Source organism: Alligator mississippiensis, chromosome 14, assembly GCF_030867095.1.
Source record: "Alligator mississippiensis isolate rAllMis1 chromosome 14, rAllMis1, whole genome shotgun sequence".
Taxonomy (NCBI): domain Eukaryota; kingdom Metazoa; phylum Chordata; order Crocodylia; family Alligatoridae; genus Alligator; species Alligator mississippiensis.
In genome coordinates, this window is record NC_081837.1 from 1,962,034 (window position 1) to 1,983,363 (window position 21,330).

At 48.7% G+C, this 21,330-nt stretch overlaps 1 protein-coding gene across 6 annotated transcripts in view; it reads left to right on the plus strand.

Annotated features, from left to right (window-relative positions):
* The window catches only part of SPECC1 (sperm antigen with calponin homology and coiled-coil domains 1), a 113,867-nt gene that overhangs the window by 19,177 nt on the left and 73,360 nt on the right, over window positions 1-21,330 (plus strand). For 5 of the 6 annotated variants that reach the window (XM_019491895.2, XM_059717489.1, XM_019491897.2 and 2 more), the window contains exons 2-3: window positions 644-814; window positions 4,620-4,755. In XM_019491895.2, the coding sequence (XP_019347440.1) occupies window positions 668-814; window positions 4,620-4,755 (283 nt within the window). In that variant the 5' untranslated portion in view covers window positions 644-667. Of the gene's footprint in view, window positions 1-643; window positions 815-4,619; window positions 4,756-18,976; window positions 19,317-21,330 lie in introns of those variants that run through there. The other variant, XM_019491896.2, reaches the window with a different exon arrangement.

Below are 21,330 nucleotides of genomic sequence, written 5' to 3' on the forward strand. Positions count from 1 at the left end.
AAAACGTGGGTACTGTCTAAGTTTTTTGCACGCTTGGAACTTGGTGGTGACAGGAATATTAGACTAGTGAACACGTCTTGTTGGGTCATCAGGACCCAGGCCCCTTATGGGTGGTCCCAAATGTATGCGGTGAAGACTGGTTTGTCGAAGAGGTGGAGATGGAGGGAAAGGGCCATACTCCAGGGCAAATTCATAGTTTTGCCCTCGTGTGACTTGAGCATGATGAGCAAAGCTCGTCTTGCAGACCTGAAACCTGCGCTCTAAGAATAAGAACAATGGCACCTGATTCAAAGCTGCATTTGCATCTTGGAAATGTGTGGGCTGTGCTTAATTGGTAGCTTCTCTCTCCTTTTTTTAATATTGGCTGGACAATTGTCTAAGACCATTACAGGTCCCAGCAAAATGCAGCTTTCCCCCTGCCTCTTTTGCATGTCGCAGATGTATATCAAAGCCATGAGTGGCCACAGGCTACTTTCTAGAGCGCTGTGTTTGGATGTATGATCTTGTGTATGAGGGCTGGGAGAGAATTAAGTATATCCGTTTCTGCCCTTTAAATTGATGCCAGGTATTTCCACTGCTCTCTGGTTTCCAAATGCTTTGAAACCATTAATATCCTCTTTCTTTTCTTTCTTGTGTTCTGCAGAGTGACCGTTCCTCTGGAAAGACCATGAAGAGCGCTGCCAAGCCTTGGAGTGCTGTGCCAAAGCAAGGGAGCCACGGGATTGACCGAGGAAAACCTCTTCCTGCTGCCTCCTCGGGCATGAAGACCTCCAAGTCCTCCACTTCGCTCGCTTTTGAATCTCGGCTCAGCAAGGTACTAGCCAGGAAGCACCGTGCCGGCGTAGCCAGATAGTGTGTCCCTGCACGCTGAATCAGGTTCATGGGGGCCCAATCCTAGTGCACAAAGATGGGCAAAGAAGTAGTGCAGGGCCAGGCAGAAGCCCCCCGCACCTGAAAGTGGAGCACCACCGGACTGATCTGTGCACCGGATGCATTTGTTGTGCATATTGTGTAGAGAGAGATTAGTCTGAACACAAGGGGTGTCACAGGCTTGCAGACGCTCCAAGTACCTTAGAAATGGGGTATTTTTAGGCTAGGGGTCCAGCCAGTCTGTATTTGTCACTGAAACACCATTCTTCTCAGGCACTGCTGGTATTTCTGAGCAAATGGTGGGGAGGTGGGAGTTCAGGCTAGCTGTGGCACCTTATATAGTGGATGGTGCATCCTTTTAAAATGTTGTGTCCCATCTTTAACTCCATCTGTGATCTGTAAGCTATTGAACATTTGGAAGTTAAAAGGTAACCAAAGTGAGCTGGTAGCACGAGGCTGGGGAGGCAGTGTGGTGAGGTGTGTTTCTGCCACGGAAAGTGGTGAACGTGTTAAGAGCCACTATTAAAAAAACTTGGATGAAGCCTTTTCTAAAGGTCAGAAAGCCACATTGTTCTGTTTTAGTTTAAAAAATGAGCTGGCAAAAGCCCCGCCATCATGCAGAACTTCAGATGTCTGGTTTCCTGCAGTAGATCAATGCTTTGGCTATCAACACTCGTTTGCTTCCAGGGTCCAGGAAACCACAGACTCTGAATCAGATGAGGAGATGAAAGAAGGGAACAATTTAGAGTTGAGAGAGATTGGGTTTTACTTAAATGAGTTCCAGCTCTGAACCCACTAAACCGCTTAATCCTGCTCTTCAGAGACACCCTGCAGAGTTTTGCTTTTTAAGATGCTTAAAAGGTCTCTGTGTCTAAAGGGTTACTAATTAAAGCCTGACCTACGGAGAGGCACAAATGGGGTAATGCAGATGACTATATTCCAAGAGGGATTCTTCCTTCTTGCTTTGGACCAACATCATTTCAGTGTTTTCCTTGGGAGGCATCTGTTTGGGGTGGTTTGAGTTGCATGAATTTCCTGAATACGCCTTCAGAATGAACTTGTATTTACCAGCAAAAATAATTACCACTCTTGCTTATTCAGGTGCAGTAAAGTTTATTGAGTAAACTATGGTGGTGGCAGCGAGCGGTGGATTTTGAGTATAATCCTCCAGTGGGGAGCCGGCTAGGGGAATTTCAGGCAATAAAAATATGAAGGTAGTTCTTTGAATATCCCGTAAGTTTTTGTGACTAAGGTCTTGTAGCTCTGGGTGGCATCTTGCCACGTGGCTGGAAAGTTATGGTACTCATCCCCCGTAGTGCACTGCCGTTTGATACCGGGAGAGGAGATGATCTACTCTGAATGGTGCCAGTCTTTCGTCATAACAGCAAAGGTCCTTTTTTGCTCATTTTGGATGGGCTGTGCAAGTGCGTGCTCCACGGCTGTAGTATATTGTCCTGCCTGGTATTTCCCATCTCAACAAACAGTCAAGTCCCAGGCCGTGGGGGAGCTATTTCTGAGCACAACATGCATTTTTTTTCTTTACAAAGGCACTGTGTTATCAGAACTTTAGTCATGGGTTTGCAAAAGATTTTGGGGGACTTTGAGTATGAAAACTTGATTCAAACATGTGACTCGGGAGTGTCTGAGCAGCTCCTCAGACATCCTTCCATTTTAGGTTTGGAATTAGATCGCTTGTTCTGAGGTCTCGCATCTGTCCTGCCCCCACCCCTGAATGTCTGGGAAAGATCAAACTGCAAAAGGCACTCCCTGGTCAGCCCGTGAAGTTAGTATCAGTGGTTCCTGCATTTTTGAGCATTTTGGGGTACTGTTTCTCTGCTCATTCTTCTGAACAGAAGATCCTTATTCCACTCTCACTCGAAGACCTTGTAACCGCTGCACAGTTTCTATTTCCAGGGCAGTAACCACCTTTCTACTCAAATACCTTTCTAGACAGACCTTGGGGGGAACATGCCTTGTCTTTCTGCAGGGTTGCAGTGGTGAAGAATTGCTTTGGCTGATACCTTTTACTGGATGAACTGTGTTGTTGGGAGAAATGGTGGATAAGTTTTCGGGAACCTTTGTGCCAAAAGTGTGTTGGTCCAATAAACGATATTGCCCCCTCCCTTCTTACCGAAAAAACGTCCTTGCCTCTCATGCATTTCCTGGACCACTACAGCAAGCCTCCAAGCATGCTATGAGATGTGTATATAGTAATGTGGAGATGTCTGCAGCTTGTTTTTCTAAACCTGGGAGCCGATGCCTTCCTCTGCTGTGATGGATTTCATCCGGCATCCCCCAAGAGCAAATCCCGCTTTTCCATTTTCCCACTTCTGATTGAGCCCCATCCTGCTGAGCAAGGACACTAGCAGCAGTGCCCACCAAGCTGTTATCAGCCAGCTTTGCTCACTGCTGTTCAATAAATAAAGCCCCTAAAGGCCTAAACAGCCCAAACGTTTCAGCTTTCAGATGACATTTCCCTTTGGGGGAGCCGCGTTACTTTGCTCTGCTCTTTCAGTGCAGCAGCCTGCAGTCCTCAGCAGGGCTAAATGCTGAGTTTGGGGGTCTGCTCAGTCCCTAGCGTGCCATTTGTTTCTCGAGAAGCAGGATCTGGTGCAGCTAAGCTAAGCTTGGCAATTCTCTGTTGACGGGAATAAACAGGCAGCCACTCTCGGTTAGAAGCACTCCACCTTCCTGGGAGAGGAGCGAGGTCGCGGCTGGAGAACAGTAGCATCCTTTGTGTCATACATGAGGATCCGGTGGGGTGTGTTGAGTCAAAGTTAATTCATCTCATTTGCTTCTCAACCCATGGGCCTTGGCCCGTAGATAAGTAGAATCATAGATAATGAGGGCTGGAAGGGACCTCAGGGGGTCACAGCTAGTCCAACCCCTGCTCCAAGCAGGACCAGCCCCAGCTACATCATCCCGGCCAGGGCTTTGTCAAGCAGTGTCTTAAAAACTTCTAAAGATGGAGATTCAACAACTTCTCTGGGTAGCCTGTTCCAGTGCTTTACTACTCTCCTAGCAAGAGGTTTTTCCTAATATCCATCCTAAACCTCCCTTGCTGCAACTTGAGCCCATTGCTCCTTCTGTCATCTGCCCCCACTGAGGACAGTCCAGCTCCATCCTCTTTGCAGCCCCCCTGCAGGGAGGTGAAGGCCCCGCTCAGTCTTCCCTTCTCCGGACTGAATAAGCCCAGTTCCCTCGGCCTCTCCTCCGAAATCATGTGCCCCAGCCACCTAACCATTTTCGTTGCCCTCTGTGGACTCTCTCCAATGTGTCCACATCCTTTCTGTAGTGGGGAACCCAAAACTGGGTGCAGGACTCCAGATGTGGCCTCCCCAGTGCAGAATAGATGGGGAAGAATCACTACCCTCCATGTGCTGGCAGCGCTCCTGCCAATGCAGCCCAGGATGCCCTTCGCCTGCTTGCAAACAAGGGTGCACTGCTGGCTCCTATCCAGCTTACGGTCCCCTGTCACCTGCAGGTCCCTTTCTGCATAAATAAATATGTTTGGGCATCACATGCCAAGGCAGGAAACCCTCCTGAGTGTGGGGAGAGCGCTCTTCTGGGTGCTCAGCGGTGGCTCCTGACTGTGTTCCCAACGTCCTGTTTCCATGGGTTTCCTGAAAGCACTTTTTATCCCTCAAGGTTTCAGCACTTTCACCATCCATCTCTGTACCATTAACTTCTTCACCAACAGAGCAGAGACTGCTTCCTTCTGGTTGCTCACAAGGTGGTTTTTCTTGCAGCTGAAGAGAGCCAGCAGCGACGACATGCTCACAAAGCCAGGGGTAACAGCAGGCTCTGGGGTCTCCAGACTGAAGAAGACCATTACAACAGGAGCAATTTCTGAACTTGCTGAGAACCGGCTGAAGCCCAGTACAGGTAGGAATAAATTGGAAGGCAGATCAATATATATGGCCTTTGTTATCGGGTCCTGCTTACCATCTTCTTGATCGGGCAGCTAGGGGAGGTAATGAAGGAAGAGACATTTCTCTGCCTTGCAGAAAGCTTCTCACTAATAACTGGCCCCTTGGGGTCAGTTTTCCATGACAGTACTGGAATGAATGAAGGAAAGGTATCATTTTCCACGAGCTTTGTCTGGAGAGTTTTTTGCTTTTCCTATTCGTGATTTTAGGTTACGAGGCCCACAGTGGTGAATTTCTGCTCCTGGGAAAACATACATTTTCCTGAATTTGAATTTAAATAAAATGGGAAATAAATGGGAAATCAATCTCCGTTGCCTTTGGGAGGAGGGAAGGGAAGGTTCAAAGAACACTCTTTGGTACAAATGTGATTCTTTTCCCCATCTGCTGTGCTTTCGTTGCTGGATTGACTACACCTGTCTTGGCTTTGAATGCAGGATGTCAGCTATTTGATGGATTGAATTAATTTTCACCTAATATATGTTAAAGTTGATGACTTAACTGTGGCATAAGAGGCACTTAAAATTGCTGATAAATCAATGCGTCTCTTGCCTGTTCAACATCCACAGTTGTCTTTGCTTTCAGAAGGTTTTATTGGATTTGTCACGCTGTGTTTTTTCAGTACTGGTCGAGATAAATAACAATGAAAAATAACTCTCCCTGATATAATTCAAGGGTGGAAACAACTTTTGCTAGTGCAGTGCAAGTTCTCGGTAGTGTCGCTAATCGGATTGTTATTCTCGGGCTTTGTGCGCGTTGTCGTTTTCCGTCCGGTGGTAGGAGACCCGCGTGCACTTTGCACGCTGCCGAGGTACGAAGAAGAGCCACGAGGTGGCAGCAGGAGCTGATGCTAAAGTATTTCCCTCCTGATATCTTCAGTTCCTACCGGCATAGGCGGTTCATCCATGCTGCTGTTGAAACCCAGCAGAAGAATTTGGGTCCTAGGAAGTGGGAAGCCTTCTCCGTCCCACCTGGGATGCACGCGGCAGGATGGTCAAGACCACTTCCAAGCCCGGCGAGGAGTAAAGCAATTAATTAAATAGGGATTCTCAAGTTGTCCTTCTCAAGGCCGCATCTTAGCAGAATGGTTGTCCCGTCTCCCACTCACAGCTGCGCACACCCTGCTGTCCTCCTCTTCTTGGAAGAAAACCGAGGCAGGGAGAGGCCCTGACACGCAGTGGCCTCGCAGCCTTCATTATGTCTTGTCGTGTGCTTTCTCAGTGCTAACCCCCTCCTTCCCGCTGGCTTTAGCGGTATGTGAGCTTCCAAAGGCAGCGACACCGCGTGCATACCAAATACCTCTGTGCAAACCCTGGCTTTGCCCGATGAGCTCAGCAAACACACGCTTTTGTCTGCTCTCTGGTGGCATTTTAGAGGGAATGCGAGACCTTATTAAATCTGACCGTGACCTCCCTCTTTATCGCGGCCTCTGCAGGGTTCTCCAGCGTCCAAGCCGTGGGGAAGGCAGTGTTGCTAACCAGCCGGGGATTAAAGCACTTCGTGGAATTTTCTTTTCCTCCTTCAGCTGAGTGGTGCATAATGTAACGCTGTAAATTTTTCGCCGTAACCCAAACACAGATCCTATTCTTCACTGAAGCAGAGCCAAAGCACTAGAATTTAATGGAGGCTTGTCACGTCACATCCAAAGGCGTTTGAGATTTGTCAGCTAACAAAGAGTCGTGATGCCAGACAAAGATCTTGGGGCGCTTAGTGAGAGTGGGAAGCAAACACACTCGGATATTGTAGCATGGGACCCTGGGAGCACTGCCCGGGTCCCCAAAAGGAATATAGATGTCAGATATAAAAACGCAGGATGTGTCCTGAAGTGTCCGCACCCCTGTGACTACCCAGCTGCTGTGGATGGGGGATGAATACCAACGTGTGAAATTTCCAAAGGAGTTCATACCTCCATTCAAATTTTTTTAGGGGTCCACAAATGAAAAAAGGTTGAAAACCACTGATCTAGAGGGGATAGCGTTAGGTGCTGCACAGATTCTGCCTGTGCATATATGCACATGCAATGGGCCTGAACTCTTTATCATGTAAATAGTTCGATTCTGGAACTCTGTCCAGGACTTGGCGTTACGATTCACTCTATTTCTGGCTGTATCTTGACGATGTTTGCTCAGTGGCGTTGGGCGTTGGAAGGCCTTGGATGGGACTGGGTGTATTTGTAGCTGGCAAAAAGTGAGAGAGAGGTTATAAAGCAGAGCACCCTTGTTATGAGGTCACATTTAAGGATGGATACCAAGGGGGATATTGTAATCCAGTGCATTATCATCTATAGACAGGTTAAGATTGGAAGGCACAAAGATCATGATGGTCTCTGGGAACCTCTCAAGTGTGGGAGGGCAGAGACGCATCATCCTTGTCCCACCATAAAACTTATGGCAGGACAAAACATGAGCATACAGACGTCCTTTCCCCTTGTTGCTGTACAACAATTCCTACTAGCAGCTTTTGCTGCTTTATCATGGCGAACGTCTATACATTTGGGCACAAATCCCCTGCAGGGGATTGCCAGGGTGGGCCCCAACCCAGCATTTCATGTTGCCTGGCTCCAACCCTGGGTTTGCAACTGCAAGCATGGAGCTGAGTCCCATGGGGAGTTCCTCGGGTTGGGGTCAGGCACTCGGGGCCCCTGGAGCAGCAGGGGACCAGTCCTGCAGGCCCCGGATGACATCTGCACATGCCAATCAAATGGATCAGCAGAGCCAGGATACATCCTGGGACAACACATCCCAGCACAAAAACAGCATCTCTTTGTAGCCTAAGATAACCTCAATAGAAAGAGGAGTTAAGGTCTGGGCATAGTTGCTGCAACGCTTCTGAAGAAGGTATTGCTAAGGGGGCTTGGGCAGCGGGCAAGCTAAGCTGTAGCCCCGACCGGAGAACCGTGGGGAGCGTGTTTCCGTGGGGAATGCGGACACCCACCTGCTCGCACAAACAGCGGAAGAGCCTGTTGCCCGCATGCTCACCAAACTCCTCTGGCTCCTTCATTTCCGGCTCCAGTTTGACCATTTCTGGTTTTTTTTAAACCGAGCCTCATTTAGAGCCTTTGTCTGCCTCTCTTGCCTTGGCATCTCCCTGCTTCATCATCCTTCTCCTTTCTTTGAAACCTCAGCTGGAGTTGGAACTTTTTATCTCCTTTGCTTATAACCATTAATTTTGCTTTTTGGGGTTTTTTTTAAGTCTGCGATGGGACGATTTGGCTCTACAGCAGTTTTAGCTGAAGGGCGCTCTGTGAAAGCAGACGAGGCACAGCGGTGGATCTGTAACAGCACATCTCCGACAGAAAGGAAAAGAAGCCAAGTTACAGAAACCAGAACTGCTGAGGTTGCATGCTCCCTTGGGGGGAACCCTCCCACATGTGTGTTGGTGACCTCGAGCAGGAGTGTGCGTTCCCAGCGTCACAGATAATAAATAATTGACACCAGGTCTGTCTGTACAAACATGGCCTATGGCGTGTCGGCTGGTGGAGTTCAAGCCACTCTCCTGCCTTTTTATGCTGACACAGGCTCCCCTGTCTGCCTCATTAGGAGCTGGTGCAGTAAATCACAGAAGGATGGGTCCAGCCCCCCTGCCTCTCCATCACTGGGAAGAGGGGGCGAATCAACAGGACTGGAGATAGATGCAGAGCTGGAATTCGTGCCTTGTGATGCCTGGCCGTGTCGAATGCACGCGTAGGACGCAATGACGCTCCTAAGGAGAGCTGCCGTGGGTTCCTGGTGCAGTGTCTCGCTGTGTCGTGCCCTGAAGCGGAGAAGCAATCTTACATAAAAGCCAGATTTCTAAAGCTGTTGCAGCTGTTACTCAAAGTGTTGCCTTGTCCCAAAAGGGGCTGGAGGAAAAGCAAAACGAGGCAGATGGGGGAAGGGTGGTGGTCTTTGGAAGCGCTTATCGTTTGCATCTATGAAACTATTGACCCTATGAATCCATCTGTGAAACTATCGACCCTATGAATGCAAGCCCATACGCTGGTTTAGCGCATGGAGGCATACAGGTATGGGGAGATGTTGGATTTGCAGACCCCTCTGCCCCTGGGTGGGTGATGCGCAGGAAGGTCTGCATTCCTCAGATCGTGGTGATTATAGGTTTACAAGTGGAACCCGCTAATCGCTTGTAATGTCCCCTGTCCCCCGCCCCCGAGGAATTAGCACTTTGCACTCGGGGCTGTTTGCTACCTTGGAGGACCATCACTGTACAAATGGAGGAGCTGAGGGATAGATGTGGGGGGAAACACTGCAGCAAGTTGGTGGAAAACCGGGGTCTCCGTTTCCCGTAGCTTCCTGCAAAATCCCAAGTCAGAAACGTTCTGGATTCTCCTTGTAGTTTGCCTAAGGGCCGTTTAGTTGAATCCATCTCACATTCTTCCCTACTGTTATTCTAGCATCAACAGCTATTGCCTGGCTGTTTTACCCACTCAGGCTCTCATCAGGCACAAATTTGTGATTTTTGTGCTGAATGGAAGAAGCCGAAGTAGACTAGGGGTGCGACTGGACTGGGCTGGGGGCACGTGCCAAGCTGAGCCAGCCACCGTCAGAGCATCCACCAGCAGCGAACACATCTGGGAGACATTCATTTTTATCAAGCTCTGTCAGGCTCGGTAGTGTCAATGAGCCTCATAATGGAAATAGCAGGGAAGGGTTATTTATTTTCCTAAGCTGCGGTGCTGGCTCATTTGCTTATTCATGGTGGAGCCTGCACATGTATAGAGCTCTTCGATTTGCCTGCTTTTCTCCGCCATGCTGGCAGCCGTGTTTTGATTTCCTAATATACAGGAACGGTTTATGCCTGGAAACAATTAATATGAATATTGAAGCTCAGTAAAGGTTATAACAAAGGCCAAAGATTTCTCTCTCCTTTCTGTCTCGCTGCCATAGAGTAGAAGGTACCTGTATGGGGCCAAATCCATCTGGTTCGTCTTTATTCCAAACACTTCACGCCAGCTTTCTGAGCAAGTCTTTTCACCCCCGCTGAGGCATTATACCAGGAGTTACAATCAGCAGGGCCCTTGCACTCGGATCAAAAGCCTTTTGGCTATTTGTGTTTATTCTTAAATAGAGGAAACAATAACGGGCACTCTTTCGCAGCCAAGCGCCAGGACAAGCGCATTATTGTCCGTGCCCGCGTGACTGCTGAGTTGATTAACTGTAATGGTCGGAGACAGCACCAGTGTGTAAGCATTCAGAAGGCAAGCCCTAAGGAAATTAAAGGTTTAAATTATCCTCCACATGTCCAGCATCCTCCTAAAATGAATCCAACCTGCGGGTTGCTTGGGCAGAAGCGCTAACAGCAGAATGAAGCATTGTCAGCGCAGTAAATGAAGTTGCCTAATAAATTATGTTTAAGTGATCCCAGTCCATTAAGAGGTGATTGATACGTATATACATCAGGTAGAGCTCTTTGGAAGCAGGCTTTCTGCTTCCATCCCACGTGGCTCTTCGGTTTGGGCTCCTTTTCCTGGCTTTCAGCACACCGCGTGTATAGAAACGGCAGCCCAAGCAAGGCCTGGTGTGTAACGAGTTTCATGGCTTTTCCACGTTGGGACCGATGGCGTTCAGATCTCATCAGTGCATCTGATGGCATTCAGATCTCTTTTCTTGCTTGTGGGAGCGGACAGTGGGTTTGACGTGCGTCGCCTCCCCGCTGAAACTCGGACCAGAAGGGTTCACTCGGGGCTGGTTCGGGAGAGGAATCGGAGCGTTGGTTGTCATGTTGTCACATTTCCTATGTTAATCCTACAAGGCATCTCTTCACCTTCAGAGTCGCAAGTACTCTTGATTGAAGGGCCCCGGAGCTTCGTGCTTATGTAGACTTGTCATCCCGGGATTTCTGCTGGCGCTTTTACGTGGCCTTTTTTGACCGGTGCTGCTTTTTTTCTCCCGCTCTCGCCCAGAGCGCGGCGTTTCCTGATCTGGAGTGACCGCTTGTGCTAGTGTGAAGGCTTCTGGTCCACATTAGCTTCTCGGTGGTGAAAGGCTCAAAGAAAGAGCTGTAATACAGGGCTTTAAAAACTCCTTGACGGATCTAATTGCCAATTTAATTTTTTCATAAAATGCTAATGGGCCCCAATTAGAGCTGAAAAACGGAAGGTGATCCCTTTTGAAGGACAGGTCTTAGTCAAGCTCGGGGCCCTTTGAACCCACCATACATCAAGTTTGACGGTGTCTGTTTCTTGTGATCTGTCACATCAAAGCACTGTTGGGGGTTTGCCGCAGGATGCTGCACCTTGGACTCAGTCAAGCTCCTGCCTCATTTTTCCTGTAAAAGATAGACTGGGACTAGTGAGAGAGACACTAATGAGGACGATATGTGCTGATCCATAGCAAGCTCTCGCTAGAAACCAAATGACTAATTTTAGCAGGGATTTCCAGGGGACAAAAAATATGCTGGAGCGCTGCCTTTGGAAAGCTAGCTGGAGTCTACTGCCTTCTGCATGGCAGGAGCCACTATTGCAATTTTTCTAGCAAAAAAGAGAATATAGCTCTGGAAAGAAAATATAAAAACAGAATCCCCTTGGCAAAAGGGGATCCTTTCCAAAGTCAACCATTTGGAAAACATGTACCCCTGTGCAAATACAAGTACATGCATGCATCCACAGCTCTACGCTAGTCACCGGCCTGTGTTTAATGAATATATGCACATCTGTACGTATTGGAAACGTGCACATTGATTCAAATATGAAGGTTAACCCTGAAGTGCCCCCAGATTATTTTAAATAACATCTTTTCTTTTCACCTCTCATTCCCTAGGCATGATTTGATTTAATTGCAAAGGCCAGATGTTTCAGAAGATGAGGGCCTGGGCATTGTGCAGGTGTCTAACTTTTAAGTACTCCTTTTGAAAAACATTGCCAGCAACCTATAAATGGAGACCGGGTGTCTTTATTTCAGTACACAGCCTTACAGATTTCACCCATAAAAGGAGATAAAGGAATAATTCCTTCAGTTTTACAGGGGTAGCAAACTGTGCTTACAACGCTCGCTGTCATCCATGCACTTTAGCAGAGAAGGGCTGAAATTTGGCATTTTCCTTTCGAGTCCCCTTCCTGCCACCATTCTCTTGTCCTTGTCCGTGATGCTATTCTCCTAGTGCCAGCATGAATATTCAAACTTGTATTTTCAGCACTAATGCACGTATTAAACAAAATTAATACCTGGAGTTATTTGTATGCATTGCCACAGGCTGAAATCGTGAATTGCCGGTGCTCGTCTTCCTTGCCGTTCTTACTGTTACCTATGGAGGACTCTGGCTTTTGGGATTCAGTGGAACTGAGCTGTTTAATGTTCGTGTCCTACAGAGATCTTACTGCCTCTTGAGAAGCGGGTTACCTGGTAGGATACTTTGAACTAACTGGGAAAAGGGTCAAGTCTTCCAGGGGGCCCCTTCTCACCTTGGCGCACAAACAGAGGCTTTGCCTTCCTGAAACAAAGCTCTCTACTTTACTTTTTAGGATCTTATTGCCTGGCTTTCCTAAGCCCAAAGGATTTACTGCTGGACCCTTTCTTTACCCCCAGAGGCGGCAGGGAAAGGATGACTGACTTACCTAGAGCGTTGCTCTGTGCTACACTCCTTTTTTCAAGCTCCCCAGTGACTAGGGGGCAATGCAATGCAGTGGCTCGGCCAGGACCTCTGATAACCAACTGCTGTGGATAAACGGCACACAGTCCCTTCAGAAAGCACCTTACACCTGGCTGCAGCCAACTCCTCAAGCAGGAGCCTTGTTTCCTGGGATGTGTCCCTTCTCACGCTGTTGCTGCCCTGCCTGAGCATGACGTCTGAGCTCCTCAGATGTGCCCTAATGTGTTTATGCTAAAGTTTTAATACTTTGCCTGTGACTTATTAATCAAGCAGCTCATGTAATGAATGCCACTCTCTCCCCCGCCTGCATATTGCCCAAACCATCACTTTGCTGGCACAAGTCTGCCCGCTGGGATCTGAGCCATTTGAGAAGATGCAAGTGTGTGGTGCGGATGCTGCAATGCTAAACTTTAATGACCTTAATGACTTGACTGACTAAATATGTTGACACTTAATTGGCTCAAGCGAACACATTTTGGGGAGATACATTACAGCTGTAAACATGTCAGCGAAGGTTGGAGAAACTCAGCTTAAGGCCACTGTCTAAACAGAAGGGGAGCATGCTATCGTCCGCCTGGAGTACTGCAAATCCCTTGGTTTCTTTCTGGTTATTCTGCAATCACTTGCAGCAGAGTCGACATGAATACCTGCATTAGGTTAATTCTCAGCTGGTTTGAAAAGAAAGGATCCTTAACACTGATCCCCTCTAGGTTTAAATGCATCACAACCAGGATGGCTTGGCAGCTGGCCATTGTGTTTGCACTCCAAGTTTGGGAAGGAGAGAGAGGAAAGAAGGCAGTGTTGGTCTTGTTTAACACGTGTACACTCAAGAAGGCACTTGGTACTGCTTCTAGCTTTTCTCCTCCAGTTTCCAGCTACTTTTGGCTCAGATTGGATCTTATACTTGGTGAAGGAAGAAGGAGAGTTGCAGCTTCTCGGATGAGTTTTCGGAAGGCTGTGGTTTGGTCCTGTGATCTTGGGCATGACCCTCCCAAGTGCCCTGACTGCAGAGATTTGTTTTGAACCCAGTGGAAAATACAGCTTTGCCCTTTCCATGGGTTTCAGTGCAGACAGTGTGGCCCATTGAGATTTTTGCTGCTAACGAATTCCTCACGTCTCTGGGACACGCTATTGTGCATATTACAGATGAGACTTTTAATACAAAGTCTTGAAAAGCCCTGGAAGCTAATGCTGATCTGTAGATTGGGCACCACCTTAATGCTGGTTTTCAAAACCCTCTCATGGGACCCGGTCATGGCACTTGAACCCCCTCCAGAAAGGCCAGTCCCTGACAAGTGAAATCTCAGCCCTTGCCCCCACTGCAGAGACCACCTCTGAATTTGTGACAGCTGTGATGAGTTTGTGATCTGGACATCTGTCCACGTGGACCTGGCCTAAGGTGGGTGTTGTGGTATTTTTCTCTTCTGTGGCTTCTGCCTGAGCTTTTACAAGCTGTACTCATGTTGATTATTGTTAGCTCCTTGCAAATGATATTTTCCAATATAACCCATGGCTAGAGGAATAGAAATGTGCGGAGAGCAAGGTCCTACATCGGTGATGAGTTGAAAAAAGTGTTTCACCTCCTAACCTGTTCTTCACCCACAAAAAATATTTTTCCCCTTGGCAGTGCCATGCCTGTCAATGAGAGACGGATGGGCCGCGGGACTGTGGGGAGGATGCATTCATTCTTTCTTGCTGCTGGAAGGAATTCAGGCTCTCTCTTCAATACATAATTTCACAAGGATGACATGATTGGTGATGTTCATTGGGGTTTTTTATTCTGCTTATGTAACTACAGGGGAAAGTTAGGTAACATTTTTAGAAGCATCCTGTTAACCCTGTCATGTTGCTGCATCTCTTCACTGGAGAAGTTGCAAGTTTGCTGTCTGCACATCAGGCTGGAAGTTACCCCCCCCCCCCCCTTCTTTTTGTTTTCTATTTGTTTCTAACTCTAGTTTGACGGGTACACCCACAAATGGCATCCCTGTCTCCATGACTTCTGCTCAGGGTGGCTGTATCTAACAGCCTGCAACTTCCTTTTCCCTGGGGCCTTGGGCTACTGCTGTTTGTCTTGCTGTTGTCAAGTTAACAAGTCATTTCCTGTCATGACCCTGCTAGAAAGTTAGATTTCAGGTGTGTCTGCTCCGACTCGGTGATTTGCTTTTTGCAAGCGCTGCCAGCTGCGTGCAGCGCTGCGCTCTGCTCCACGGGACGTTCGTCCACGGCTGCTTTCATAGTCAACATGGCTAATGTTACAGCGCAAGAAGCAGATGGCGAAGTTTGAACTGCTCAGCGTCAGGATTTATTGATCCAGGAGGCTGTGTGTCGACTAATGCATTCCCCGTGGTCAATATTATTTCCTCTTGAAGAAAACCAGAAGTCGTCACATAGTCTACAAGAAAGTAAGGTCTCCTTGTCTTGGAAGTGTTGTATTTCACCACTAGTCAGAAAGAATTCAGCCCCGTACCGTGTACGTGTCCCAACGTAGCGTGCATGGGACCCCAGCACACCGTAGCTATTCCCTGCGCTGCTTGGGCTAGCGTGGCTGCTATTTCCTGCGGCAGGGCTTGTACGTGCTCCAGCGGTTGGACTGCGACGACCTCTGCCACAAGCAAAGCCTGCTTCAGCATCCCAGTTTCAAACCATTGCAAAAGCTACTGGTTTAGGCCGAGCGTGAGTGCCGAAACAATAAGCCAGTCAGTTTGTGACTGGTAAAGGCATGAATTTCAGCCCCGTATTTAGAACGAGCAATGGGAGAAAGCTCACCTCTGTGCTTCGGAGCCATGTGCCTATGCACGTTGCATGTCTCTCTTTCTCTCATTTTGCTTGCATCAGGGTCTCCCCTGGGTTTTTTTAAACTGAGGTTTTCTCTCGCCCTCCAAGCCCATTTCCCTTGTACTGGATTTTCAGTGCTGAGTTTATAATCCTCCTCTCCCCTGCAAAAAATAGCCTTGCATTTTGGTATCAAGCAGGGCTTTGCTGTAAGCCCAAAAGCATGGGTGATTCTTTTACTCAGAGAAAGACGAGGCATTGGCCTGAAGAGGTGACATACAGAAGGCCAGGGTCTGTCACCTTACTTCACTGACATCCTTGCATCCCATTTGCCTAGTGATTTTTTTCCCCCCACCTCCTCTTTGGATTTGCACTGGTTCTGTATCAGCTTCCAGGTGATTTTTAAGGTGTTACAGATGCCAAGAAAATCCCAGGTGGCGTGGGATCCACCTACCCCCTGTCTGAAAGAGGCCTTCCCCATGTTGCCTCAATTCTGATAAATACGGAGGTTGTGGGCTTGCAGGGCAAACTAACGAGCTTCGATGGAAGTGGAGATGAGGGGTTTTTTTCTGTTTTTGCTGTGTGGATGTTTGTGGACGAGGGCTGTTTATGATGCTGCCGGTGGTGGTTGGCGGTTATTGATCCTGGTCTGTGTGCACCGGTGTTTGAGCAAAAATACGTGGAAAGAAACAGATGAATAGGGGTACTCGTAACGACTTGCGGCAGTTCAGAGTACGTATTTATATAGACAGTATTTTTTTACAAGTGTATCCCAGGACACCATAAGGCCGTGACTATAGGTCCTTTGCCGTGGGAGTTGAGTGCTACTCCGAGACAAAGCTCTCCCACAGTAGGAATCAAATGGCAAAATGTTATATTAAAATAATTACATTTAAATAGGAAGAGGTATGGCTTCTAAGCAGGCACCCAAGGAAGAGGTTTGTATTGGGGTCCCAAAATCTACTGTCCGATGTCCCCCTTGCTGGACCATGGATGTAACAAAATACACATTACCTAGGAAAGGAAGAACAAAGCCAACCTCGACCTGGGCTCTGGAGGTTGTAAGCGTGTGGTGTAAGACCTTGCGTAGTGTTTCCAAAGTCCAGAATAAAATCAGGAAGATGGAAGGGGGCTTGGTGACTAAGAGGCCAGTAGCGAGGTGCGGAGGGGACGAGCGGAAGTTGTCGCACTGCAACACCCACTGACTTCATGGAAAACCCTGGGCAGAGAGAGATGGGGGGACTCCGTTTAGCTCCCAATATCCAGGAGGTCACATTATACCTTTAAACTGATATCCTACGTGAGAATCTCTGGGTCCAGGAGACCAGTACAGTGGTGGGAGTGGGGCCATAGTGCTGTCCACATCCTTTTCTCTGCCTCGTGGGGACTTCACCATCCTGGCAATCCAGTGCCTCTCGCTACCAGAAAATTCACACGTGCAAAAATGAGAAGGCGGCGAGCATAATTTGGGTGTTGTCAGCCTGGAGATGCAGGGGGCTGAACGCAGGAGGAGCCTGGATCAGGAATTCAGCCTGGAAATCTTCTATGATAGTAGGAGGTCAAACCCAGTTGTACTGGTAGAGGATCTGGAGGCTGCTTGTGGCGTTAGTCGATTAGCTGAGCACTTCGTAGTGGCCGTTCTGCCTGTACGGGAAGGTACAGCATGGGCTCAATGGAGCCCGATATTGCGAAGACCTGCATGATGCACTTTGTTTTTGCGGGCAGTAAGCGGTGCATTGATATAATGCCTTTTTAAGGCTGTCTTGCGTGCAAGTTCTAAACCAGACGACGTTCACAACGTTCGTTCGTTCGTTCATTCATTCATTCATTCATTCATTCATTCATTCATTCCCAATGAATGAATTGCAAGGGTGCCCTTTCCTTTAGGATTGAGATGTGGCAGGAACTGTGTCAAGATTCAGGACAGGGCTAACGTGAGATGCCGCAAGTCATCAATGAGGTCCGTGCGCAGAGCTGCGAGCGAAATCTTGCAGAGCACCAGCCCTGCGTGTTGACGGACGGTTTCTAGTACAAATAGTCTCCCTTTCTATGCTGGGTTTCTTCAGGTCCCAGCAGAATTTCCTCCCTTTCCAAACCAGCAGCAGTTCATTGGTGCAACTGTATTAAACTGCAGTTTAGTATTTAGTCTGGTGATACCAATTTAAACATGACCATCACACTAAAAACGGCCCATTTCGGGACAGAATCTGACATCATGCTTTTGTTGCTATCTGGAAGATATCAAGCAGGATCCCCAGAGATATCACCTGCACTTATCTCCTCCTGGCTTCCACAGACGGTTGGCTTGCATGAGCCCTGAGTGACCTGAACTTGCTGTTTAGGTTTTGTCATTATAAATCACTGCAGATAGACCTTGGATCACCACAGATGGGCTCTTTTTACAGAACTTATTCATTAATCAAGGCTGCTTATCATGTGGAGTGGGAGATGAAGGGAAAAGGGAGTTTCATTGAACAGGGTCCAACTCCATGCAAACAGCTGCACCAAACAGCCTTGAGGATTTTAACGTCAACTGACAAAGCAAAGACGGTCAGGGTTAGGACTGGCACGTAACTTGCCCCTCTCGGGTGAGATATTGGAGGCAATTTAGCCCTGTCTTATTGTGCAGTGCCCAGGCTCCCAAATCTAGGGGCTGGATGGAGTGGCGGGTTGAATTCTGAATTTCCAGGTTGTTTTCAGACTACGTTGGACACCAGGCAGCACGCTAGAATTCGTGGGCTTTTTTAAAGATTTCCTTCATTCATTTTTAAAACTTCTGCTGAATTCAGGTTTGTTTCTAAAAAAACAGAAATCCCCATGCTGGAGTGGAAAAGGACCCCTGTGCCAGGTGAAAATCCTCATTGCAGATACACCGCTGCTGCTCCCTTCACAAGGCGCTTTAGGGGTGCGTTTTGTCTTCCTCTGAAGCAGCAGGTATCGGCCCCTGCCACGTACCGATTCTTCCCAATTCCTGCTGGGCAGGAGACAAATTGGGAACTGCTTTGCCCTTTCCATGGGCTTCAGTGCAGCCAGTGTGGCCCATTGAGATTTTGGGAACAGTGGGTGTGTTTACACGTTCATTAATGCACCGTAATTGCGGGACATTAAGTTGAGTGCTTGTAACACGTACTAACTTAATGCGCTGTAATCGGCGCTACAACGCCGGCGCACGTTTTTAGGTGACGCTAATGCGCAGTAGACTCATTCTACTATACAGTAACGTGGTTTTTGCCTGCCACGCTAATGCGCAGTAGAATGAGGCTCCTGCGCATTTAGTGTCTCGTGTAGACGCGCCCACTCAGGAGCATCAGATTAGGTCCGGAGGGCATTAGAGCGAACCGATGCAAAGAGCAGGATTTTCCTAAGGTTTCGGCGTCCAGCTCACACGTAAGCGTCTGCATTTTAAAGCAATTCCAACAAAATCTACCGTTGAGCCCGCCCTTCTGGAAATGCAGCTTCTACCTCCCAGTTCAGCAATTCAGCCCAAGTTCATCGCTATTGAGCAGAGCACTCAAGCACGTGCTTCTGTTCTTCTGCATCCCCGCACGCTCAGCACCGCAGCCTGCTCTCTGGGCAGGGAGCTCGCTAGGACAGCGTGCGATTCGTTTCTTTTTCTCGATCGGATTTCATTCCTCAGTCCTCCAGGGCAGGACCTCTCTGCATCTGGTGCATGTTAATAGGATGGGCTTGGTGAGGCCTTCTGGCCCCGCTGGAGCGAATGCGTGAGAGCGGTTTGGGGTTTCTTGCCGGTTTTATGCAGTCGTTGCCTGCAGTTTGCCTGGCCGCCTCTGTGCGGCTTGCGTCGCATGTTGAGTCATTCTTTCTTTCCCTTCTCCCTGTCCACACCCCCCTTCTTTTATTCCAGCATGCAGGCGGCTAATTAAGCGCACAGGACGGCCTTCAGCGCATAATATTGTAATGAGGTAGGAGGGTTAGCCACAGCTGCCTTAGCATGAGCAGCAGGCTGTGTTCCTGGTGCCAGGAACTAGGAAGGAGCCGACTTTTCCTTTTAAGTTGACTAGAGCAGAAAGGTTGAAAGGCAGACAGGGGGAAGGTCTGCCTCCGATGCGGAGCGGGAGCAGGGCGTGGGGATCCTAGAGCGGAGCCGGCGGAGTTCGCTGAAGATGGGCAACCAGCCTGCGAGGCCCGAGGAGCAGGAGCAAGGTCTGTGCACCCCGGGGAGGCTGTCCGGATGACCCGTATACTGCATGCGGTTGTTTTTCTGCATCTCTCTCTGCATGCTTGCTGCACGCGTGTAAATTGTCCCCTGGACGGTTAGCTGTCCTGCCCTAGTGCGCCGAAGGGAGAGGCTGCTGTCAGGGACAATGCCGGTCGGTGTCTTGGCATGGTCTCCGGATGCCCATTGCCGGCATTTACCTTGCCGCTAGGATGATTGGTGCATACTTGAGATTTTAGGGAGGATTTTTTTTTTGATTTTGCTCCCTGGAAGGAAGAGATTACCGGGAGGGACCTTTCATACCTGACAGATATTGTTCCACGTCGCCTGCATGATGCAGCTAAAAAGTTGTAAAGCTTATCTCTGGACGTACAAGTTGTCAGGGGCTGCTGCCTCCGCATTGTTTGTGGCCCGAGGCCTCAGCTTTTCCAGGCCTTTAGAAATTCAAAAGGATCCTTTTGTGAGCGGGTCTTACCCCCATTGTCCTGGCTGCAGCCTGGTGCTTCGGCGCTGGCAGGTTTTACGCGATGTGGGGGGGGCTCGAGGCAGGTCATTCACCTCGAGCGGAGAAATGTCTATGCTGCATGTTCAGAAAAAGGACAATACCGTGTCTTTACTGCCGTGCTACCCTGTGGTTCGTCCTGCTAGCCTCTGTCATCTGGTGCGGGGAGAACAGTACCTCCATTGATTTTTTTTTTTCCTCGTTTTCCCCCCCCTCTCCTGCCTAAGTCCCGTTTGAGCATAAATCCTGCTAATATTCGGGCTTACGTACTAACGTGGGTGCCACGGGGAGTTCATTCACAGAATTCCCTGTTTTGGGGAAGCTCTCTACAGCAAGACGAGCGTAGCCAGCGGTTTCAAATGCCGGCACAGGTAGCTGACCTGTTGGCCTGGTGGAGACGGCGCTGCCACTGCCTCCCACTGTTCCCAGTTAGGTGAAATTCTTGAGCGGTTTGTTCATAACCAGTCTAATGAAGAACAGAAGCGCTGCCAAGAGCCAGTCACCAGAAGAAATGCTGCCCCAGGGAAATGCCATGCCTGCCTCCACCCCACGCACCGAAATGCCCTACAAGTTTGACAAGTCTCTTTGAAGTTAAGCGTGCATTGCTATCGCTGCAGCTGGGGAGAAACGGCACGATAATAAAGTTTAAGGTGTGGGGTGGGTGGCGGGCCGAGATTTTCGGAGCCTGCGAAGGGCTTTGAACGCCCCTTGGCCATTATAAACAAGGGGGTCCGCGTCGTCACATCCCCGAGGTGGCTTTGAAAATGTCTACCAGCTTTAGCGTTCGTGTCTTAGGTGATATTTTCTGTGCTGCGGGGACCGGGTTGCGATCCTGCTGTTCCCCACAAAATGAAAAGACATTTCAGCCTTGAAGTGGGGTCGGCCAGACCGAACCGTGTCCTGAAATTTTGCTTCAGGGGGGTTTGTAGGACAACGGGAAACGTGGTTGAAAGGTGCACGCGTGCTTCAATTGTAAAGCAAGCATCCGTGGCTCATTCTTGGATGCGGGGAAGCACCCTTACCAGATCTCACAAAACAGAAGAAATTAAAGCCGGGCTGAAAACCTGGCCTTCGGGGCAAGCAGTGGATGCAGAGGTTGCTTCAGATGATGTCTGTAACTTGATGATGAGAGCAGGACTTGAAGGCTCTGCCTTTTGCCGCTTTGGCAGGAACGCAAGTGTGCGATGATTTCGTTTTTGTTTAATAGAGCTTGGGCCCGATTCTCTCATTTGTTTTTCAAAAGAAATTTCAAATGTTTATCTCATTTACACAAGTCTAAGCTAGACTTTGGCCTTCTGAGAGCAGGTATTTAAAGGGATTTAGGCAGCTAAAAACTCCTAGTGGTTTCTTTAGTCTCCTATACACCATATAGAAATCTTGGATACTTAGTCCGGTGCAAGCCCAGTTCTTGACTGTAATCCCTGTGCCCATACGTCCAGGAAGGCTTGCTAGCAGTCACTGTATTTAAATAGGGTATTCCAGACTCAATCCAAGGGGTA